Source organism: Diceros bicornis, chromosome 27 (assembly GCF_020826845.1).
Source record: "Diceros bicornis minor isolate mBicDic1 chromosome 27, mDicBic1.mat.cur, whole genome shotgun sequence".
Taxonomy (NCBI): Eukaryota; Metazoa; Chordata; class Mammalia; order Perissodactyla; family Rhinocerotidae; genus Diceros; species Diceros bicornis.
Window position 1 is genome coordinate 45,679,410 of NC_080766.1, and position 23,788 is coordinate 45,703,197.

A 23,788-nucleotide genomic window follows, 5' to 3' on the forward strand; every position below is an offset into this window, starting at 1 on the left:
CATTCAAGACATACAAAGACATGGATGAACCTTAAATGCATACTGCTGAGTTGAAAGATGCCGGTCTGAAAGGCTATGTACCGTGTCATTCTGTTTATATAACATTCTGGAAAATGAAACTATAGAGACAGTCAACAGATCAGTAGTTGCCAGAGGTTAGTGGAGGGGAGGGTCGAATAAGGTAAAGCTTGGGATTTTTTAGGGCAGTGAAACTGTTCTGTATGATGTAAATTTTAAAAAATCAAATTAAAAAATATTTGTATGCAAATTTAAAAAGATCGTTCAGGAGATTGGGGGATCCCAGAGTGGAATGCAGTCTGTAACAAAAGACCCTAACTGTTTTACAGATGTATAAAGCAACCTCACTGGAGGGGTTGAGGGGAAGGGGGCTGACCTGAGTAACTTTGGAATGAGTGGAGTTTGTAAGACTGAAGGCAAAGGGAACTGTGTATGAACACTGTACTCTAGTTGGGAAAGTTGTGTCCCAGGGGGTCAGGGTTAACAGTTCTGATATTGCTGTACATGTACACTGGAATTGAATAGTTAAGAGACGGATGGTAGGTGGTGGGAGCTAGGTTTCTGCTGTCTGATGACGTGCTCATGCAGCTCTGCCTTGGCTGGCATTTGGGTTGAACTAAAGTTGAGAGTGTCTCAGGTGAGGGCCGTTGGGGGTCTGGGCTGTATGGGGAAGGCAGTAGGGAGAAGGTCAGCGGGAAGAAAGGGAGAGAGAAGCTCGGGGGAGATTTAAAGGCAGTGTCTTAAGCTGCTCAAGCTGCCATAACAGAATACCACACAGACTGGGGGACTTAAATAAGAGACACTTATTTCCTCTCAGTTCTGGAGGCTGGACGTCTCAGATCAAGGTGCTGTCAGGGTTGGTTTCTGGTGAGAGCTTTCTTCATGACTTGTAGATGCTGCCTTCTTGCTGTGTTCTCGCGTGGCCTCTTCTCTGTGTGTGCAGAGAGAGAGAGAGCTCTGGTGTCTTTTCCTTTTGTTATAAGGACGCTAGTTCTGTCAGATTAGAGTCCCACCCTATGCCCTCATTTAACCTTAATTACCGTCTTCAGGACCTATCTTCAAATATAGTCACATGGGGGTTAGGGCTTCAACATATTAATTTCAAGGGACATAGTTCAGTCCATAATATTTTGCCCTCTGGCCCCCCCAAATTCATGTCCTTGCATGCAAAATACATTTAGCCCACCCCAACAGCCCTAAAGGTCTTACCTCATTCCAGCATTTATTCCAAGTCCAAAGTCTCGTCTAAATATCATCTAATCAGAGACGGGTGAGACTTGAGGTAGGACTCATCCTGAGGTGAAATTCCTCTCCAGCTGTGAAGTTGTGAAGCCAAAATTATGTGCTTCCGAAATACTGCAGTAGGACAGGCATAGGATACACAATCCCATTTCAAAAGGGAGAAATGGAAAAGAAGAAAGGGATGACAGGTCCCTGGCAAGTCCAGAACCTAGTAGACAAAATCTGTTTGATTTTAAGGCTCAAGAATACTCGTCTTTGGCTGGATGCTCTGCCCTCTGGGCCCATGAGGCCGCAGCATCACCCCCGTGGCCCTGGGCTGAGGCATTCTGGCATGCTGAACTTGAGGAGGGGACCCCACCCTCTGACACTGAGGAGGAAACAGCCTTGTCCCCTGGGCCTGTGGTGGGAGTGGCAGCCTGATGACCTCTGGTCATTCTTCCCTTTTCTTGAAGGATAACACACGTTCATGGCCAGATAGCTCTATTGTCCTGTCCTGTGGAGTCTCAGAAGTCCGAAAGCCTTTCTTTATTTCATCCTGTCTCTGTTCCCTTTGGTGCAGACTGGCGGTGTCTCTGCTGATGTAATCCCATCTCCATTACTGGATCTGCTGAGATGGCTGATTAACTCCATGAGTGATCTCTTTGAAACGACTGTCCAGCCACACCCCTGGTGTTCTCTCCAGAGCAAGCTTTCACCTTTTTTTGCATTATGGATAGGCCAAGAATTTTCCAAATCTTCAAATTCTGGTTTCTTTTTTGCTTAACAATTCCTTTAATGTATCTCTTTTCTCTCACATTTTACTATATGCAGGGAGGAGAAGCAGGCTGCACCATCAACACTTTGGCTAGAAATTGCAGCTAGATAGTCAGTTTCATTGCTCACAAGTTCTGCCTTCCACAAAACACTAGAACACAATTCAGCCAAGCTCTTTGCCACGTTATTACACAGATTGTGTTTCCTCCAGCTTCCAATAGCATGTTCCTTGTTTACATCTGAGGCCTCACCAGAATCAGCTTTAACATTCATATTTTTGCTGATCATCCCTTCGTGGAAATCTTTTTTAATATGCACCTCAAAACGCTTCCAGCCTGTACCCATCATCCGGTTGCAAAGCTGTTTCCACGTTTTTAGGTATTTATTACAGTAGCACCCCACCCTCGGTACCCAAATCTGTGTTAGTCTGCTTGACTGCCATAACAGAGTACCTCAGACTGCGTGGCTCTTTTCTCGTGCTTCTGGAGGCTGGACGTCTGAGATCAAGGTGCTGGCAGGGTTGGTTTCTGGTGCGAGCTCTTTTCCTGGCTTGCACATGGCTGCTGTCTCAGTGTGTCCCCACGTGAGAGAGAGAGTGCCCTGGTGTCTCTTCCTCTTCTTGTAATGCCACGGTCCTATTGTATCAGGTCCCACCCTTAGGGCTTCATTTAACCTTAATCTTCTCCTTGAAGGCCCTGTCTCCGAGTGCAGGGGGGGGTGTGTGAGGGGGTGTTAGGGCTTCAACGTGGGTACTTTGGAGTCACAATTTGACCATAACAGGCACCCACTAGGAGGGAAGATGGGATCCATCTGACGGCTGTTTTTAGAGAAAGGCTGTTGAAGTTCGATTTGACAGGTGGCAGGATGGAGTGGACGGGCCTCCCAAGTTCAGAGAGTGTAAGCAAAATAATTACCTTTACCTTTTGAAGGGACAGGATGTATTTGCTCGTAGATCAGAATCAGCTTGAAATTCAGAAGGCTTAGGCTAGAATAACTGAACTGGAGGAAGAGCTTCTGAGCAAGCCGGATGCCATTGGCAGACTTAGTCTGAAGGTGGAGGCACCTCGGGCTCGGCTGGTTTGGTGCCCTGGCGTTCCCTGTCAGCAGGTTCATTGTTAACTTGCCAACATCTTGTTTGTTTCAAAGGAAATGTCGTGTTTAATGTAAAGTTCCAAGGCTAGGCCTTACCTTGTAAATCATGGATTCATTTTGATGTATCTGAGCTGATGCCTTTCCTTCGTCTGGCTGGGGAGCGATTTATGTCCCTGTTTTAAAGCCTGGGGTGAGATAAGGGTATCTGCTGGAGCGAGTGGATCAGAAAAGAAGGATTTGAGGGTGGAGCGTTGAGAAGAGACCCAGCAGCAATACTGGTTGGGCTTCCTTGGCTGTCTAGATGTACAGGCCGTCGGTCCTGGAGGCTCCTGTGTGCTGAGGGAGTTCAGCCAGGGAGGGCTGGGTAGAGCATGGGTTGTGGTGTTTGCTGGGCAGTCTTGCCAGTGCCAGCCATGCTCCCATGGTGGCAGTGACACCTGGTGAAGGACCCTGTGCCACTCAGAGTCCTCTGCCTATAGCTTCATTTCATTTTTGGTGGAGACAATGATTGCTATGATCTAGTTTTCTCAAATTAGGGAAGTTCAGTTAATTCTGAGTTATTTAAACTGTTTCAGGGGCTGGAGGGGAGCAGTGGTGCAGAGTTGGTGTGGGGAGGCAGGAAGGGGGCCGGGAGGGCCCGAGGCTATAGTTCTGGATGTTGCTATAAATGCTCTTCTCTGGCCCTTCCCCTCTTAGCTGGAAGACCCCGATGGAGAGAGGACAGGGGACATGGAGCAGCCGCAGCGGGCACTGGATGGTGACGGTCTGGAACAGCCTGGGGTCATCACAAAGGTATTCTTCTTCCAGGTTCTGTGTTAAGGTGTGTTGCTTGTCAGAGGATTTCTCCCTGTTGTGGTAGAAATCCAAACCAGAGAGAAGACTCAGTCTCTGAAGGGCCCTCTCTCCTTAAAAGTGGAAACCAGGAGTAAAGAAGGCTGGAGGCAGAACTTACCCGGCAGGCCTCATGGAAGGTCTCTCTTCAGACCCCTCTGACTGAGCCCGAATCTGCCTTCCTGTGACCTTTGATCTTTTCTCCTGCATGTTGGGGAGAGAAGGTTGCCCTCCGTGCGTTGAGGATAGCTGTCGTGTGACTTTCTCCTGTCAAGTGATTGCCCTCGTCCCTCACGTGGTCATGTGTGGTGGGTTCCAGCCTGGAGCTGTAACATGGAGGGCCGGCTTGGGGTCAGTCTTAATGTCCCAGTTGCTGCCACAATGCCCGGTATGAAGTCCATGTGTGTTGAATTGATTACTTTTATTTAATCGATTTGGTTTTTGTTAGCATTTGGAAGGAAATTTATTAGATATTGAATTGACTAATTTCAAAGTGTTAGAAGTCTATATTTTAGACATTTGATTCTAGCTGGACTCAGGTCACACTGCTTTAGGCAGTGAGCAAGTTTGGTCTTTAATCTGAGTTATTGCAGGAGAGATCTATATCATAGGCAGGGCCTGGAAAAATGGTCTCTGGTGGGGTCCATAAAACCTTATTATACTTGTTATAAACGACTGTGACGTGTGGCATATGTATAGAAAAGTGCAAAGTACGTAAAACTTACTTACAGCCTAACAGATGAGCACACAGTAAACACCACTTGATCCCTTTGCAGGTAAGAAACAGTACCATGCTGGACCTGGATTCTTCCTCTTGCCCTCCTTCCCCCACCCCCCAGCCTCAAAGTCAACACTGTCCTGATTTCTGTGGCGTTTATGCTTTAGAAGTTTGTGTGAATAGATCAGACATGATTCTGGTCTTTTTCTATCTTTTACCTTCCAATATCTTTGCATCTTATGTTTTAGATATATATCTGGTAAACAGCATAGAGTTGGTTTTTTTTTTTTTTTTTGTGAGGAAGATCGGCCCCAAGCTAGCATCCATGCCAATCCTCCTCTTTTTGCTGAGGAAGACTGGCCCTGGGCTAACATCTGTGCCCATCTTCCTCCACTTTATATGGGACGCCGCCAAAGCATGGCCTGACAAGTGATGCATCAGTGTGCGCCTGGGATCTGAACCCGGGCCGTCAGCAGTAGAGTGCGTGCACTTAACTGCTATGCCACGGGGCCAGCCCAAGAGTTGATTTTTTAAAATTATTCGGACGGTCTTTGTCTTTTTAGTAGATAATCTAGTTCATTTACATTTCATGTAATCACTGATGTATTTGAGCTTACATCTATCATTTAATTTGGGCTTTCTGTTTGTCCCACTGTTTTGTTTCTTTTTTCCTCCTTTTTACCTTCTTTGGATTACTTTTTGTAGGAGATTTTTTTTAATTCTCTCTTTACCCATTTTGAAGTTATAATAGACTCAGTTTCCATTCTTTTAGAAGTGAGCTTATTAAATCCTACATTTACGCTTAAATTATGTAAGTCTAAATTTAATCAGCACCTTCACTTTCCTCTTGGATAGTACAAGGACTGTAGAATGCTTAAACTCTGTTTATACCTCCCTCTATGTACGTTTTTGTCATGGTTTTTTAAAATTTTAAAATACAGTTAACATAAGATTTACCATCTTAATAATTATTATTTTTTTGGTGAGGAAGATTGGCCCTGAGCTAACATCTGTGCCAGTCTTCCTCTGTTTTGTATGTGGGTCACCACTACAGCATGGCTTGATGAGCGGTGCATAGGTCTGCGCCTGGGATCTGAACCTGTGAACCCCAGGCCGCTGAAGTGGAGTGCGTGAACTTAACCAATATGCCACTGGGCTGGCCCCATCTTAACTATTTTTAAGTGCACAGTTCAGTTGTATTAAATACATTCATAATGTTGTGCAACCATCACCACCGTCCATCTCCATAGCTCTTTTCATCTTGTAAAACTGACATTCTGTATCCTTTAAACAGTAACTCCCCATTCCCCCCTTCTCCCAGCCCCTGGCACCCACCATTGCACTTTTTGTCTCTGATTTTGACTATTCTAAGTACCTCATATTAGTGGAATCATATAATTGTCTTTTTTTTTTTTTTTTTTTTGTGAGGAGATCAGCCTTGTGCTAACATCTGCCAATCCTCCTCTTTTTTTTTTTTTTTTTCTGCCAAGGAGGACTGGCCCTGGGTTAACATCCGTGCCTATCTTCCTCCACTTTATATGGGACACCGCCACAGCATGGCTTGCCAAGCAGTGCATCAGTGCGTGCCCGGGATCCGAACCGGCAAACCCCAGGCCACCGCAGTGGAGCGCACGCACCTGACCGCTTGTGCCACCGGGCAGGCCCCTAGTTGTCTTTTTTTGACTGACTTATTTCACTTAGCATAGGGTCCTCAAAGTTTACTCATGTTGTTAGCATATGTCAGAATTTCCTTCCTGTTTAAGGCTGAATAATATTCCATTGTATGGATAGACCACATTTTGTGTATTCATTGATCTGTCGATGTACGCTTGGTTTGCTTCCACATTTTAGCTATTGTGAGTATTGCTGCTGTGAACATGGGTGAACATGGGTGTACAAATATCTCTTTGAGTCCCTGCTTTCATTTCTTTTGGGTATATATCCAGAAGTGGAATTACTGGATCATATGGTAATTCTATTAATTTTTTGAGGAACTGCCACGCTGTTTTCCACAGTGGCTGCACCATTTTACATTCCCACCAACAGTGCACAAGGGTTCCAGTTTCTCCGCATCCTTGCTAACACTTGTTGTTTTCTGTTTTTTTTTCAGTAGCCATCCTAATGAGTGTAAAGTGGTTGTTTTATTTTTGTTTTTAAATAATTTTTAACTCTACAGTCCATCCATCTATACAGCTATTTGTTTATTGCTTTAAATAAACTTAATTTTGGACTAATTTAGAAAAGTTGCAGAGATAGTTCAGACAGTTCTGTATGCCCCTCACTCCACTTCCCTACTGTTAACATCTTGTATACCACAGCACTTTTGTCAAAGCATATTTGGATTTTACCAGCCTTTCCTCTAATGTGCTTTTTTTTTTGAGGAAGATTTGTCCCGAGCTAACGTCCGCTGCCAGTCTTCCTCTCTTTTGTGTGTGGATCGCCACCACAGCATGGCCGCTGACAAGTGGCATAGGTCTGCGTCTGGGATGTGAACCCAGGCCCCAAAGTGGAGTGCACTGAGCTTACCCGCTGGGTCACGGGGCTGGCCCTGGTCTGCTTTTTCTATCTGGGATCCCATCCAAGATTCCATGTTGCATTTCATGATCTTGTCTCCTTACCCTCCTCAGGTCTTTGATGGTTTCTCCCTTTTCCTTATTTTTGGATGACCATGACAGTTTTGAACAGTACTGGTCAGTTATAGACCTTCCCTCAGTTTGGGTTTGTCTGATGTTTTCTCATTATTAGACTCAAGTTAGGGATTTCTGGGAATGACACCACGGAGGGATGTGCCCTTTTTATCACGTCATATCAGGTAGTGTCTGCCAGTTTCACCTGTCAAAGTACAGTTTTCTCCCTTTGCAGACTCTGTTCTTTGGAAGCGAGTCACTAAGCCCAGCCCACACTCAAGGGAGGGAGATGAAGGGCCGCCTCCTTGGGGGAGCAGTAGCCACACGTTGTATGTGGACTTCTTCTGTAAGGAAGATTTCTCCCTTCTCCCCCATTAATTAGTTTATTAACTATGCGTTTATGTTGGTATGGACTCATGTCTATTTATGTTATACTTTGAGTTATAGCCCCAAACTGCCTTATTTATGCTGTCGTTCAAGTGTTGCAGCTCTGCCACTGGGAGCTCTTTCAGGTGGGCTCCCCTGTCCCGTTGACACACCTGTCCTTTGTTTTGTAAGCACATCCTGGCTTTCTGGCACTACGCGGTCCCCCAGGCTCATTTTGTACTTTCCCTGCCTCAGTTCTAGAATCATCCATTTCCCCAAGGAGCCCTGGTATCTTTTGTTGGGTGGTGGTATTTAGAAACCAAGATCTGGGCACTGGGTGTGCTTGCTGCTTCTAGGCCCCAGTGGACAGAGCCGGGGAATCCGTGTACGGATGCTCGTCCACGTGCCGGCATCTGTCTGTACTTACTTCTGCATGCGTCTGTCTGTATACACATGTTAAAATAACCTTGAGTGCAGACTGATGTCTCAGACTCTAAGCCAGCACTCAGGGGTCATTACCGAGCAGTCCCACTCCCCCACGCCCCCCGTGTGTCCATTTTGCAGTCAGCCTCTCCTGCTTCCCCAGCCTCTGCTGACCTGTGTTCCATGGTTTTGCCTTTTCCAGAATGTGGTACAGATGGAATCTTGGAGTACATAGCCCTTTTGGGTCTGACTTTTTGAGTCACATAGCAAAGCAAATGTAGGATTCACGTGAGTTGTTTCCTGCTCAGCCCTCGCCCTGTCACTGTGCCATTGCGTGGGTGCCAGTTTGTCGATCACTCGCCTGCTGAAGGACAGCTTCCCTGCTTCCAGGTTTTTTGTGCTTATGAGTACGGGGTTTGGTTTTTAGTGGTCAATTTTTCTTGTTTAGGTTTAGTGTTGTATTTCCCATCTTCTTTGTCCTTTATTCCTTTTCAGATTTTTCATGTGGGGCCACCTTTCTTCTGCTTCAAGAACAGGCTTTAGTGTTTCCTGTAGCAAGACCCTTCTTCTGCCAAGTGTTCCCGGTTTTTATTTTCCTGGCTGTATTTTTGTTTTCATTTCCCCTTCGTTGTTGAAAGAGAGTCTTACTGGTGTAGACGTTCAGATTGGCGTTTGTATCTCGTGTGCTGGGAGTCTCATCCTGCTCTTCTCTGGCTTCGTGCTGGCTGCTGGGCCGCTGTTCTTTGGCGTGGCTGCTTTGAGGACTTTCCATGCTTGGTGTTCTGCAGTTGTACTTCACTGTGTCTAGGTGTGGATTCCATGATTTCATTAATCCTACTTGGGATCAAGGTGTTTTTGAATCTGTGGTTGATGCCTTTCACCTCCCTTGCTTCTAGAAAGTCTGCCGGCAGTGTCTCCCTGTGTAGCTCCTGCCTGTTCTCTCTCTCTCAGCCTGAAATTCCAATTACGTTTTTTTAGACCTCCTCTCGTATACACATTTCTCATGCTGTCTTCTGTGCTTTCCTTCTTTTCACCTTTCTGCTGCATCCTGGATGATTTCATTTGGGTTACCCTTTGTTATACCAACTTTGGTCATCTATACAGAATCTTCTGTTAAATCTGTCTGCTGAGCTGTTGAGTTTGTCTTTGCTGTTTCCATTTCAAGACATTCTTTTTGGATTTCTTAAAATCAGTTATGTTATTCTGTGTAATTTCATGTTTCCTAGAGATATTTTCAAGCTGCTTTTGTTTTGAGCATAACTGTCCTTTCTTTTTTATGAGCAAATTGGTCTGAGCTTTGCCTTGTGTTTGGAGGTGTGACCAACTATTCACTTTATATTAAATCTGTGGCTGGGGATTATTTGGGTCACTTTGGTTTTTGGTTTTTTGGTCTGCAAACTTATGGGTGCGGCGTCTCAAGATCTTTCGTTTTAGTGCTTTGTTTTCCATGTCTCTGTTATTCTTCCTGGAGTAGCCGTTGTGTGGCTCTTCTCTAGTGTGTGTTTGTGTGGTTTCTGTGAGAACGGCTGTGTCCTGGCTTGCAGGAGCCCCTGCAGATGGTGCCAGGTCTGCACCTCATCAGTGTCCCACAGGTAACCCTTTGCTGGGACTTATTTTTATGTCAGTTTCTTTGCTTGGGGATTCCTGCCTCCGATGGTATGTATACATTGTAAACAAGCGTCAGGGGCAGGCCTCTCCCCATCCCGCTCTGTTGGAGGCGGGTACGCTTCCTGGCCTCCTACCCGCGGGAGCAGGTATGTCTGTCCTGTCCTGTGGCGCAGCCTTCCGGGGGACCTGGCTTTGTTCAGATGTTGCGTTCCTAACCACCCTCCTGGCAGAGCCTCCGATTCTGGGAGGAGGCGCTATTGTAACTCGTCCTTGTCTCCCCAGATTGTGATAGTTTTCAGGTCCCTCCTGTCTACATGTGGGGTGTTCCCTCTCTTAAGAGCCTTTAAAGTCACTTTTGTTATGTTTTATCCAGAAATTCTAGGTGTTGGTAGCAAGAAGGTTTTAAGATCATGCCTTTTATGTTTAAAACTGGATATTTCTACATTACCTTTTCAAGAGGGAAGGAGAAACTTAATTTGAAAGAGGGTCCGTAATTGACTCCGACACTCCCGTTTTTGGACAGTTGTTCCCCTTGTTGCTGTCATGGATAGAGGAACGCTTGCACGGCCATTTTCACCAACACTTTGTCTCCTGGGTGCCACTGCGGTTCCGGGCATCTCAGACATGCGTGTAGAGAGCAGCAGGAGTCTCTGCGGGGCTGGGGGACCGGGGTTGATGTGGTTGCAGAGGACAGGCAGGTGCCCAGAGGAACTAGAGAGAGGAGAGGCACAGCCGTGTGGGAGTCGAGCGCCATGTGGGATGGCAGGCAAGGGCTGCACCGTGTGGGAGTTTAATCCAGGGGCCGCGGACGCACTGAGGAGTTTAAGGGAGAGTGTGACAAGATTAGATTTGTTTTCTGAGAGCGTCTGCAGTCTCCAAGCCAATGATAGCACGGGAGGCCAGTCAGCTGTGCTCATGGGAATGGAAGGATGCCGGGACAGACCCTGATGTGGCCATGGAGTGGCTGTGAGGGGGAGGCAGGAACATGAGGACTGTGCGGGTTTGGGGTGCGGTTAACTGAGGTAGAGAACTTGGAAGAGCCCTGGGTTGGGCAGGAAAATTCAGTTCAGTTTTGGTCATTTTGAGTCTGAGGTAGACAAATGTGTGTTCTGGGGGCCCCACAGAGAGGTCTGGCTGCACGAGGGGAAAGCTGGGAGGCCCCAGTAGCGGGTTCCAGGCGGAGCGAAGGGCTGGCCTTCAGGGGTGTGGAGGGGAGTGGATCACGGTGGGGAGGGGGGACTGTGGTGCCGTGCTGGTATACAGGCCTATGGTCTTTCCTCTCCCTTTGGGTTGTTGATGCTGAAAGCGTTCCCAGAGGTAGGAGTGTTCAGACAGAAACCTTTTCTGTGGCTCTTGACACTTGTTGTCAAAGTAGCTCTTAGGAAAAAAGCCACACCAACTTATTCTGTCGTTGACCGCTTTTGGTTAATTTGCTTCTCCGTGACCTTGGTGACATTGAGGATCAGTATCATCATCACCAGCTTTTGCTGACTTAGTGGCTGTAAAGTGATCTTTAATATGTACATCTTCAGGTTCGTGTGGTTCTGTTGGCTCTGCCCCAGCCGGGTGTTTCATGTACATTTTCTCTGCTGTAAGCTTCGCTTCCCTCCTCTGCCTGAGGGGCAACAGCCGGGAGGCCGCGCTGCTCGTCCGTGTCAGCACCCATGGCCTCTTTTTCTGGGGTTTCCAGCTTTACCCTAAGACACTTAAAACAGGTTGAATATTCTTTCATAGTTGTTATTTTTATTGAGATATAATTCACATAACATAAAATTCACCATTTTTAAATATGTACTTCAGTGGCTTTTAGTACATTCATTATGTTGTGCAACCATCACAGCTATCTAATTCCAAAACATGTTCATCACCCCAACAGGAACCCCGTCCCCGTTAGCAGTCACCCCCATTCCTCCCTCCCCCAGCCCCTCGCGACCTCCATTCTGCATTCTCTCCGTGGATGTGCCTTTTTCGGACGTTTCCTTTGATGGACCCGTAACCATACAGTGTGTGTCTGGCTTCTCTCACTGAGTACAGCGTCTCGACGTTCTTCGTGTTGTCATGTGTGTCAGTACGTTGTTCCTTTTTATGGCTGAGTGATAGCCCGTTGTATGGACACACCACATTTTGCTGATCCGTTCACTTGTCGATGGACACTGGGGTTGCTTCCTCCTTTTGGCGATTGTGGCTGGTGCCACTGTGACGTTCATGGACAAGTCTCGTGTGGAGCTGTGTTGTTGGTTCTCTCTGGTGTCCTCTTCTTCAGCAGCGTGTTTTCTCCTGTGAATTCTCTGAGTCACGTGCTTTGCTTTCCTGCTCCAGGAATGTGGACAAGAATGTAAACGTGAAATTGCTGAACTGATAAGCGGACAACAAGAGGAGACTGGTGGACAGCAGCGGGCAACGGTGGAGCCTCAGCAGCCGGCAGAGACGCAGCTGCAGAGCCAGGTGACCCTGGGGCGCTCAGGCCCCAGTCCAGGGGCTCAGGGGCACAGCCAATTCCTGCGCACTCGCTCTGTCACTTACACCAGGACACAGTGGGTTTTGGAATCTGGGAGGGTTGCAGGTAGGAGAAATTTGTCACAAGTGGACGGCTGTATGCTGCAGGCTTGCTGTCTCTGCTTTGTTTTGTTTTCACGTCTGTGTGTGGGGCCGTTGAAAGCACGCTTGGAGGGACACATGTGGACACCTGTGGCAGCGAGTCTGGCCAGGTGCCAGGCTGCATGGGGGACACTCGCTGCAGGCCGGCGTTTCCCTGTCAGCTGCTGAGCCCACTCTTTAAACACCAGCAGTGCTGTAGTGGAGAGGGATCCTGAGGGAGCAGAAGCCGCGGGAGTGGAGCCGCGTGTGAGGCCATCCTGGAGGTGCGTCCGGCTCCCCTGGGTGGCTGCTGCTCCCTGGGCCTCAGGGTCAGGGCCAACCCCTCGAAGCAAAGGGAGCGCTGGACACCTCTAGCCGTGGGAGAGCCGGCTGGTGCCCCTGCTCCTCGCTGTGTCCTCTCCCCCCTCGGGAGGTCCCTGCTGGACTCCTGGGGACATGTGTTCTCTTCCTCTGTTTTCTGCCTGTTCCTCTCCTTTATTCATTTTTCTCTTCCTGCTTTTCTGTGGGTCCCTTCAGTCCCGTTCCAAGCATGTTTTTCTGTTTTTTGTGTTAATTGGGAATCAGGTGTTGGACGCCTGGAACCCTAGCCTTCCTCCATTTCCCCTGAGGCAGTGGAAGGAGAAGCTGATCCCTCACATCTCAGGCACAGAAGCTCTCTTCTTTTCCCCTCTGTCTACGTTCGAGAGCAGTCAAGCGCAGAGCTCGCCTGTCTCTGGTTTGGAATGTGGGGTTCCTGTGGGTGCTGTTAGCTCAGTGGTCGCTGGTCACTGTTTGGCCTCAGTTACTCCCTTGTTGGCACCGACCTGCTGTCAGTATTCTGGTGTCATCCCACGTTTCTTTATTTTTTTTTTTTAATTTATTTTTTTGTGTGGAAGATTGGCCCTGAGCTAACATCCGTTACCAATCCTCCTCTTTTTGCTGAGGAAGGTTGGCCCTGGGCTAAAATCCGTGCCCATCTTCCTCTACTTTATATGTGGGATGCCTGCCACAGCACAGCATGATGAGCAGTACGTAGGTCCGCACCTGGGATCTGAACCTGCAAACCCCAGGCTGCCAGAGTAGAGGGTGCGAACTTAACTACTATGCCACCAGGCTGGCCCTCATCCCATGTTTCTTAACGGGGGTTTTGCAGTATCTGGAAGACCTGCTCGCCTGTCCCCAGCCAGGACAGGCCTCCAGGCTGTGGACTCTGTCCAGAGGAAGGTGGGGAGCCGTCTGCATGGCCCTGGTCTGTGTGTGGCCCACGTCTTTGAGGAGGAATGAAGAGGCAGTGATTATGGCTCCTGCCCTCCAGGGAGCCTTGGTTTAGTTGGAGAAAGAGGGCACGTGGCTGGAGGGGCCTCCAGAGAGGGTCGAGTGGGCTGCTTTAGGTGGTCGGGGAGTTGCCGGGCTGTGCCGGGCGCCTGAGGGCAGCGGAGGTGGACCAGGGAGGGAGCTGAGGTGCCGTCCCTTGAGCATGTGGCTTGTGAGGAGCAAGCAGGAACAGCAGGGAGAGGGTGCTGCGACAGCGTCTCAGCAGGAACAGTGTCTGTAAAGAAGTAAACCGCGGCCCCTGAAAGACAGGGCCACACTGGGTCGTACCCTCCCCACGCCACTCCATAAACGCCTCTCTCCCCCAGCCGGTCCCCTCCCTGGAGCTGGAGGCGCTGCGCCTGAGCCTGAGCCACATGCACACGGCGCAGCTGGAACTGACGCAGGCCAACCTCCAGAAGGAGAAGGAGACGGCGCTGACGGAGCTGCGGGAGATGCTCAACGGCCGGCATGCGCAGGAGCTGGCCCTGCTGCAGAGCAGGCAGCAGCTGGAGCTGCAGCTTGTCAGGGAGCAGCACGCCCGCGAGCTGGAGGAGGTGGCGCTGCGCTGCAGCCAGGAGACAGGTGTGTGCGGGCGGGGCGGGCGTGGGCTTCCAGGGGCCTGTCTGAAGCTCAAGTCCCTGCGCCTGGTCTCGGGAAGCCAGTGGTCCATCCGGGGCGCCTCCCGGGGAAGGCGTTCACATACAGGTCTCTGTGCCCCCAGGAAGTGAGCCCCCAGGAAGTGTGGGCGTGGCAGTGCTCTGGGTGGTTGTCTTCTCCGGGTGGTGTGGGGTGTGTCCTGCGCTGCTGTCCCCTGTCTTCCGTCTGGTTTTCCAATGGGCTTGTCTTAATTTTTGAAACGATGTCATTGGAGGCAATTTGCTCACGTGCTGGGAGTTTCTGTGTCCGCATCTCTGACGGAACTCTGACTGGGACCGAGTTTTGTCCAGCCCGACCCAGACGCCCTGGGACGCAGACCCCCCGCCCCACAGGCTCCTCCTGGTGGGTGCCCAGGTGCCTCTTCATCTGGCCTAGACTGAGCTCTTTGTGCCTAACATGCACTTTTACCTTTTCACTTTAATGTTTTTTGGTACATTTTTTGTTAAAGTAGTCACCAGTTTTTGTAAACATCTGTTTTTTACGTAATTGCTCTATTTCCTGTAGTTCACATACCACACAACTCACCCATTTACAGTGTACACTTCAGTGGCTTTTAGCCTGTTCACAGAGTTGTGCAAACTGCCACAATCTGAGTTCAGAGCATTCGTCACTCAGAAGGAAACCCTGTGCTTTCAGCAGTCCCTCCATTTCCCGCTGGCGAGAGTGCCTGCTGTCTGCCTGCTTGGTAGGTTTTCATTTGAAAAATAAAAGACCGTGCCCGGCTATGGTGTGTTGGGAAGTCTTCCTCTCCTGGCCCCCACCCCGAGAGCGGGCCAATCTTCTCAGGTTCTTGTGCTGCTGTCCTGTGTTTCTTCACATGGATGCAAGCAAACGCAAACACATAGTTTTACGTCCCCCTTGTTTTGTTTATTTTTTTTTGGAAAGGAAGATTAGCCCCGAGCTAACATCCAATGCCAGTCCTCCTCTTTTTGCTGAGGAAGATTGGCCCTGGGCTAACATCCGTGCCCATCTTCTTCTACTTTATATGTGGGCCGCTGCCACAGCATGGCTTGATAAGCAGTGCACAGGTCCATGCCCGATCCGAACCTACGAATCCCAGACCACCAAAGGAGAACGTGTGAACTTAACCACTACACCACCAGGCTGGCCCCTGTTTATTTTTTAAAATACAGAACATACTTTGCCTTAGGCCCCTTCCTGTGCTGTTTTGTCCTTGCGCACCCCTGGGAACGGGTCCATGGAGAGGCCCACGCCTGCCCTCTGCTCCATGAGGCTCTGCTGTGGGCTGGGCCCCTATGGATAGGGCTGGTGTCTGGCCCTTTGCCTGAATTCTGGACTTGCTCAGGCCACCCTCACGTGCCTGTGTTGTGTCGCCTGGTACCCTCTCCCCAGCTCCACCTCACTCTTTCCTGAAGCCCCTGCCGTCTCTGCCGGGCGCCCAGATCTCCAGGTGTGCACCCGGCTCTCAGCCCTTGCCCGGCCGTACCCACTGGTCCAGCGTCGTCTCCCTCCTCCTCCCCTCAGCACCTGGTCTCTTTTCTTGTGCTTCTTCCCTCTTGGGTTTGGGAGCGTTGTGTCCTAGAACGTCTCTACCTGTCTTGATTTACCTGTCTTCTAGCACCTAGCCTGGCATCTGGCATGGAGGGAGCCTGGGTGCTTGGGGGTCCCCGTGTGGAGCAGACAGGCTGAGGACCAGAAGGATGACGTGGGTTTAGGGTGCTCAGTGACCTGTGCAGCCCCAGAGCCAGCCTTGCTGCGCTCATCCCGAATTGTCATGCTGGCTGAAAATCTCCCTGTCCTTGGTTTGGGCACGAATATAATTTGTTGATTAGACCAGACACCATCACGTTCTTGTTCCCTCACAGACATGTCCTGTTGTCCCATTCACGTTGGCGAGTGTTTTGTGGAGCAGCCAGTGGGCACTGGGAGCCGTCTCATCTCCCGGGCAATCAGGTTGTGGAAAAGTCTGAGATCAGTGATCCAAGCTACTTTTTGTTTTTCTTGCAGCTGAGCTGAAGGAGAAGTTGCAAATAGAAGTGGAGAAAAATGTCCAGATGATGGAGGTACATATGATTGGAAACTTATTATTCTGTGTGTGCAGTATTCTCTTTTTCTCCCCATCCCTCCAACTTGTCCCTTGCCCCGGAACTCCCCACAGAAAAGCCCCTCACTTGACTCAAACAAGATCCAATCAAAGCTTTAATTGAATGCGCTGGTAGAAAGTGTATTGTGTTTTCCTTTGGAGGTAAAACATTGTTTTATTTGTACAATTTGAATTTGTCGGAACGGCTTGTTTTGGGGTTTCATGTTGACTTGTGTAACATGAGGCTCCATCCCGAGTCTGGTTTCTGAGTGGCCCCTGGGGCCTGGCCCTCGCTGTGCTCTGGACACAGACTCTGGTCCTCACAGATAGACGTGCCAGCACAGGGCAGCGCTGACTGTGGTGATGAAGTGAGATGCGTGGGGCACAGATGCTGGGACGCCTCAGGGAGCCACAGGGGGAAGAGGTGTGGGGAGTGGGGCGCAGGGCGTGCCCGTGGGTGGAGCAGCCAGGCTGGGAGTGTCCACGCTGGTGCAGCCGATGCTGGGCGATGCCTGCGCGAGGGCCACTGTCGGCTCCAGCGGCTGTGCTGACCCCTCTGGCTTGACCTGTAATTGTCCTGCTGCTGTCACCCCACACCCCCTTTTTGGGGGAAAGAGTTGTATTTTAGGATGTAACAGAACGAGCTCTTTTCTAAGGAAATCTGTCACTGGAACTTTTGATCTTCGTGAGCAGTGCCTTTCTCAAGGTTAGGTTTGTAGAAGGGCTGTTAGTGCAGGTGACGGCAGAGGAAGTGGATGACATCAGGGGACATGGGTGGTGAGGGCGGGGGACCTGGGTGGCGTTGGGGGGCATGTATGACGTCAGGGCATGTGAGCATTTATGTCCTGGCCGCTCTGGTTGGTCAGTTGGTAGAGGATGGCCGTCAGTCCTGGGTTGGGGGCTTGTGCCCAGCCCCCTGCCCCTCTGAGCTGGACAGTGGGGACTTGTTTCTTAGGGCATTTGGGACAGAGCCCGGCTCCCGGCAGAGGTCGGGGACATCACTGTAGACGCCCAGGTCTTGTGTGGGGGACGGAGGCGTGAGTCATCGAGAGTGACCGCAAGCCTAGGCTTTGTGTTCAGAGACCGGTTCTGTGCTGGGCAGGCGATCCTTCTTCTCTTTTCCTTGGCTGTTGGCCTTGTGGGTGCTGCCGTCCTGTCCCTTTTAGCGGTAGTGGACAGACCGACTGGACGTCCAGAGCCAGTTTCCTGTAGTGCCGGTCTGGTCTGGGTGGGGGTGACTGCTCACTCCAGGTTTTCAAATGTGCAATTAAAATTTTTTTAACCACAGATAATCAACTATTGGCCATAATCTCCTTTTTCCTTATTTAAATCAGACCCTGAAGCAAGACTGGGAATCTGAGAGAGATTTATGCTTAGAAAACCTATGCAAAGAATTATCTGGAAAGCATCAGTTGGAATTGGAGAATTTACAAAACCAGTTTAAGAAAGAATTGGCGGAACAGAAAGCTGAGTTGGAGAAGATGTTTCAGGCCAAAAATGAGGCTGAATGTGAGTATCTAATTAAAATGAGCACGCTTTTAAGGGGGACTAAGTTTTCCTATGTAATACTAGAATAAATATCATGTGCTCTGTCAGATTCATGATTGAACACTGATCCCCTATGTGTTCAAACCCCAGATAACTGAGTGCATGTGACACCCATGGGGATGGAGGTGTGGGACTGGCTTCCCGGGGCACAGTCAGCCTTGGGGCCTTCCCCCGTTGATCATAGGTTTCTCAAGGTCGCTGAATCTTCCTGAAACCTTTGAATTTTGCATGCTCCATTATTAAATTGCTACCAAAAGAGTAATATTGTATCTGTTCACTTTTTATCCGGGTTGCCTGTTACACGGCGATGCCCACTGCTCAGGAGGGCTCGCCTGCATCTCCCCCCTCCTCCAGGGGAGCAGGGGTGCTGAGAACGGGGTCTGGAAGGAGCCGGGGGACCCGCTGTGCGAAGGGCGGTGCTCTTCGGTGCTGTCGTGACTGACTGCAGCGTGCTGGTTAGCGTCATGTTGAGAAGGGAGACCGTGGCGTATGCGCTGAGTGAGGTCTTTGCTGCTCTCCAGCTTCCCTTAAGACTCTGGAGGCTCAACATGAAGCAGCCTTGAGAAGGCTACACGAGGACCTGCGGTCTGAGCGCTGCCAGTACTTAGAAGACTTGGAACTGAAATTCAAAGAAAAGGAAAAAGAAAAACAGCTAGAGGTAGGCAAGAGCTTATTTATTTTAATTACTTGGTGGAGGAGGAGAGTCTTAGAAGATTGTGGATTGGGCTCATTTCACATTCTTTTGTTCGCAAGAACTTAAGTACTAAAGCTAAAGAGGCTTGCCATATTTGGCAGAGCTGGTAGATGCAGAAGTGGCTATGTCGTGTCTGTGCAGTTGATTTCACAGTTAGGCTCAGTCTGAGGCACAGAGAGTTGGTCTTCTTTACCAGAGCCCCTGAGATGGTTAGAGACCCCAGACACTGGGGCATTAGGCCACAATCTCTGTAATTCAACAAACAAGAAGTTCCTTTGAAAAGTTAACCAGAAACATTTCTACTGCCTGTGTGTTCAAAACTGTTTTCCAATGAAACACTACATGTCAAAATGTAGGAGGTGTGGCCAGATCTTTCTCAGAGAGCTGAATGCTTCTATCACCAAACCCAAGAACCAAGCAATGCCCCAAGCAGAGGTTCAAGAAATGACAAAGGAAGTCAGCAGGGCACAGAGTTAGTCGTGGCCTGTGCACGGGTTTACAGAGGAGGGGAGGAAAGTCGTTGGAGCCCAGGAGGAGCTTGTGTCTCAGGCCCTGCAGCTCTCGCTCCTGCTCCCACCCCCTCTCCTCCCAACGGAGGCAGGACCGGCCAAGTGTGAGAGTAGGGGTTCCTAGTGGGGCAGAGCTAGGGCAAGGCTGGTCACCGAGCACTGGGCTCGCTCTGCTCGCCACGATATGAGCCAGTTAACAACAATGAGTTAGGGATCGAGAAAGGAAGCTTGAATTCGATTAGCTGACACAGTTGGGAAGATGGCAGACTAATGTCTCAAAAGAACTACCTTCAAGGATTACAGAATCTTGAGGCAGTTATATAGGGAAAATGGGTAATAAGGAGGGGGTCCAGGGATGTTGGTCTATGACGGGCTCCAGGCATCACATTGTTCCATTTTTCTGTCAGCTGTGATGGATACTTTGTAGATACGTTTCTCGCCTGTGGTCAGCCTGTTCCTGGAGGGAAACTCATATAACAAAGCTTTAATTTATCAAGCTATTGGGGAGTACATACGTAAGTAGAGGCCATAAATCAGGAGAGCATGTGACTTGTTTGGAGTACGTGCAGAGCAGCGAGTAGTCACACACAGGAGGGGCTGGGGCCGCTTAGCGTAACAAGATGGCCTCACTTATGATCACTTACAAGGCTGGGGCACACGTCATCTCCCTGCTGGCTCTCCCTTACTGATGGGAAAGAGATGACAGAAGGGCACCTTCTTCCTGTGCCCTGGATGAGAAAAGGCTGCAGGCACCAGACCAACCTCAGGGCCAGCACTGCCCATGCTGCAGCCAGAGCTCCCATGTTCCCTCAGGCAGGACTAGCCCTTCGGCCTTCGGCCCTGCGCTCGTGGCTCCCAGCTTAGTGACCAGCCTGACCCTGAGCCCCCCGTGAAGGCAGGTGGGAGCTGCTCTCAGCTCTGTTGGTGCAGGGTGGGCTGGCACGCAGCACATGCTCGTTGTGCTAGCTCCATTCACCCCTGAAAGAAACCGCTACCCAAGAGGTTGACCAAGAAATGCGGAGAAAACCCAAACATACCACACGAGGGATGAGGGCAGCTGTGACCACATGAGGAGGAAGTGCCCCTGAGGTCAGTGATGTAATCTTGGGGTGGGACGGAACTTGTGGCCTCCTGGGAGACTGAGGGGTGCTGGTCGGTGCTGACTGACGGCCTGGGATGGAGCACAGTCTGCCCACTTCGGGGGGCCCGGGGCCTGCTCCGAGCCTCTCCCATGGACTCTGCTGGTCAAGTTAGAAGGACCTGTGTTTAGGACAACAGAGAAAGTTCCTGCCCTTGCTCATTGAGAAAAAATGGATCTATGGAGGGAACAGGGCCAGGGGCTGAGCAGGTAGTCTGTAAGAGAAGAAACGCGGGTCACCGAGAGGACCATGGTCGGGGAGTGGGTAGTCCGTAGAGAAGAAATGCAGGTCACCAAGAGGACCACGGTTGGGGAGCGGGCAGTCTGTGAGAGAAGAAACGCGGGTCACCGAGAGGACCATGGTCGGGTAAGGGCATGTCTGACAACCGTGTGGCCGCTGCTGCTGGTTTTCTCAAGGCCGTGGGTTTTGAATTGGAGCTTTTACTCCCATCTCATGCCCATCAGATGCTGGGCACAGACGACATGTCAGTGTGAGTCGGTGTCTCACGTTGCTGCCTTCCTTTTCCAGTTAGAGACTCTTCAAGCGTCATATGAAGAGCTGAAGGCTCAGTCGCAGGAAGATATCAGGCGCCTGTGGTCCCAGCTTGAGTCTGTGAGAACCAACACACGGGAGCCGGGTGGTAAGGAATTGCCTGTTGAAAATTCAGATCCTCAGAAGCTAAAGCTGTGTGTTTTTAATTGTTGAAACCCCAAACTAGAATTTAACAATTGTAGCAAGCAGAAAAAAGTGATTTTGTAAACTTCCTTGAAGACTGAGTTGTGTAGTTTTAAGGTGGAAATTTGTTTGTTGGAGAGCCTGGGTTTCACCATTAAGCAAGTTACCGAGTAACCACAGGTCATGCGTCTTTTCTCATGTTACCATGAGGCACTTTTCAAGGGTGAGGTTAATGAAGCTAACCAGTGGTGCTTGCTTTGACCCAGAAGCTGTGCTTGAGTGCTGTAGAAACGCGGTTCTTAGCCGGCATTTGGGGTCGCAGCTGTGCCTTGCACACACCGCCTTGTGGACCCCATGAGCTCACCAGGGATGAGTGTTGTCAGGCTCCTGTGGTCCCGAGCTCTGGTTTTGGAGGGTGATGCCCACATCCATGCCCCAGCAAGTGTGGCCCCTTTGACTGAGGGAAGGTCATCTGGGCCCCCCTTATAAGACCCTGTGTCAGAGCCATCGTGCTCGAGGGCGGTGCCTTCAGCAGGGGGAGGTCAGGAGACACGGGGAGTAAAATAGACAGATGTGAGCTTTTCTGCTGCTAATCTCCAGACAGAGTCTTTTAAAGCCAGTAATTGCCCTTGCTTGGTAAATCTTATTTGGCACAAAGAACAGAGTTATGAGAAAAGACCAGAAGTAATGCCTGTCTGCTGCATGTGGTGGTGAATATTGGTGAACACGGCCTCGTGTCCGCCTCCCTGCCCCGCACCGTCAGCGCACTGCCTGGTCTTTCTCTGGAGTCTGTCTGATGCTGGTGGAGGCTGCAGGTGTTGCTGGTGGACTTACCTGTAGGGGGCTGTCGTGCTTTCACATGCGTGTTTCAGCTCTCGCGTGTTCCGCTGGGAATCTTCTCCCTTGCATAAGGACCCTTATGGGAACTTTGAGTTGAAACATCTGGGATAATGACTAGTTTACATCCACATTATTTGAAAGCTAATTAATTATCAATTATCATAGACCAGCTGGCAGCATTCTCTTGATCAAAATAGCGATGATGACAAGTTCTCTTAGAATCTGTGTTACTGTTTTGTTGTGTGTACAAAATGTCACAGACTTAGAGTTTAAGAGCACACACGTTTATGGCTTGCAGATATGTAGGTCAGAAGTCTGGGATGGCGCGCCTGCATCTTCCCCGCAGGGTCTCCCACAGCCAGATTCAGGGTGTTGGGCTGCGCCTTGACCTGGCTCACTCAGGTGACAGCAGAATCAGTGCCTGTGGTTGTAGGACTGAGGTCCCGTTTCCTTGCTGTCAGCAGGAGCTGCTCTTGGCTCCTAGAGGTGCCACGTTCCTTGCATGCAGCCCCTCCATCTTCAGAGTCCCCAGCGGCACGTGGAGTGCTGCTCACGCTTCCCATCTCTCTGACTTCTTCTACCACTAGCCTGAAAAAGCTTTCTGCTTCCAGGGGGCTTGTGGGATTTGCTGAGGCCGTCTGGGTCATCTCCCTGTGTAAGGCCTCATGTGCCACATAGCATGAGCCACGTGCAGTGCCCACGTCACATCACAGGTTCTGGGATTGGGACCCTTTTTAGAATTCTGCCCTCCACAGCACACTACAGATATATCCGTAAATATCTTAAGTCTTAAATATCTCATTTTTTCTGAGTGCTTCATTTTAAGATGATTGTGTAATTTCATCCTATAAAAGAGTTAAATGAGCAGCCCCTGGCTCGAGCGTCTCACCTGAAAGAATTAGAACACCTAAAGCGAGCCTTTGAGGAGCAGCAGCAGCGAGAGAGAACGGAGCATGAATCCGAACTAGAACAATTGAGAATTTATTTTGAAAAGAAATTAAGGAATGCTGAAAAAAATTACCAAGAAGACCTGACTTTATTACAGCAACGGCTGCAGGAGGTGAAGGAAGACTCTCTTCTGGAGTCTGCGGAAATCAGGTAAATAAAGCAATTTTCATCTCAAATATGTTTTTCAAATATGGGAACCTTGAGCTGAACTGAAATCTTGCGCTGTTTGTGATTTCGTTCCAGTGGAGACTATAATAGCCTTGTATTTTGGAAACATTTTATGTTTGGGCCTTGAAACATTAGATGTTAGAGCTAGGAGCTGAATCTGACCCGCAGGACAGGTTCGGACGACGACCTGCAGCGTGGTGGTTGGGCAGGCTGTCGGGATCCCGCGTCGCCCACCACATCCCTGCTGCTGCCACACGTGGCTGAGTTGAATTCGCAACTGGCTCCCGTCGCTGCCACGGATGCAGCTCACTCAACTGTGGTCATCCTGTCCCCAACACAGGAGTAGGATTGCCTTGGAAGGAGTAGGAAGGGCTTTCTCCTTTCATGCAGTCGGATCCCAGGGACAGAGCGGAGTTCAAATGGAAAAGTGCTGTATGTGGGGCCGGCCTGGTGGCACAAGCGGTTAAGTGCACGCACTCTGCTGCCGCAGCCCGGGGTTCACTGGTTCGGATCCCGGGTGTGCACCGACACACTGCTTGGCAGGCCATGCTGTGGTGGCATCCCATATAAAGTGGAGAAAGATGGGCATGGATGTTAGCCCAGGGCCAGTCTTCCTCAGCAAAAAAAAAAAAAAAAAGGACAATGGGCAGATGTTAGCACAGGGCTGATCTTCTCACAAAAAAAAAGTGCTGTATGTCAAGTTTTTATAAACGTGTTTTCTCTTTTAGTTCATCCAGTGCATTTTTAGAAGAGCCATCTGAAAAAGACAGAAGAGACCAACTTGATCAACTCGGCCTTCAGCTGGAACAACATGAGGTGAAGGCCAGTTTTTTTCTGATTGAGATGTAATTGACATATAACATCAGTTTCAGGTGTACAACGTAGAGATTCAGTATATTTATCTGTTGTGAAATGATCACCACAGAAAGTCTAGTTAACATCCATCAACACACTAGTTACCAATTTTTTTCTTGTGATGAGAACTTTTAAGACCTAC

The 23,788-nt window shown here is 49.7% G+C and overlaps 1 protein-coding gene across 13 annotated transcripts in view; it reads left to right on the forward strand.

The window, feature by feature from the left end:
• Window positions 1-23,788, forward strand: part of PCNT (pericentrin) — a 151,112-nt gene that overhangs the window by 7,241 nt on the left and 120,083 nt on the right. For 12 of the 13 annotated variants that reach the window (XM_058523322.1, XM_058523333.1, XM_058523328.1 and 9 more), the window contains 9 exons: window positions 3,802-3,897; window positions 11,998-12,123; window positions 13,896-14,151; window positions 16,195-16,250; window positions 17,605-17,779; window positions 18,340-18,476; window positions 20,689-20,800; window positions 22,530-22,773; window positions 23,520-23,607. In XM_058523322.1, coding sequence (XP_058379305.1) covers window positions 3,802-3,897; window positions 11,998-12,123; window positions 13,896-14,151; window positions 16,195-16,250; window positions 17,605-17,779; window positions 18,340-18,476; window positions 20,689-20,800; window positions 22,530-22,773; window positions 23,520-23,607 — 1,290 coding nt within the window. Of the gene's footprint in view, window positions 1-3,801; window positions 3,898-4,130; window positions 4,325-11,997; window positions 12,124-13,895; window positions 14,152-16,194; window positions 16,251-17,604; window positions 17,780-18,339; window positions 18,477-20,688; window positions 20,801-22,529; window positions 22,774-23,519; window positions 23,608-23,788 lie in introns of those variants that run through there. The other variant, XM_058523329.1, reaches the window with a different exon arrangement.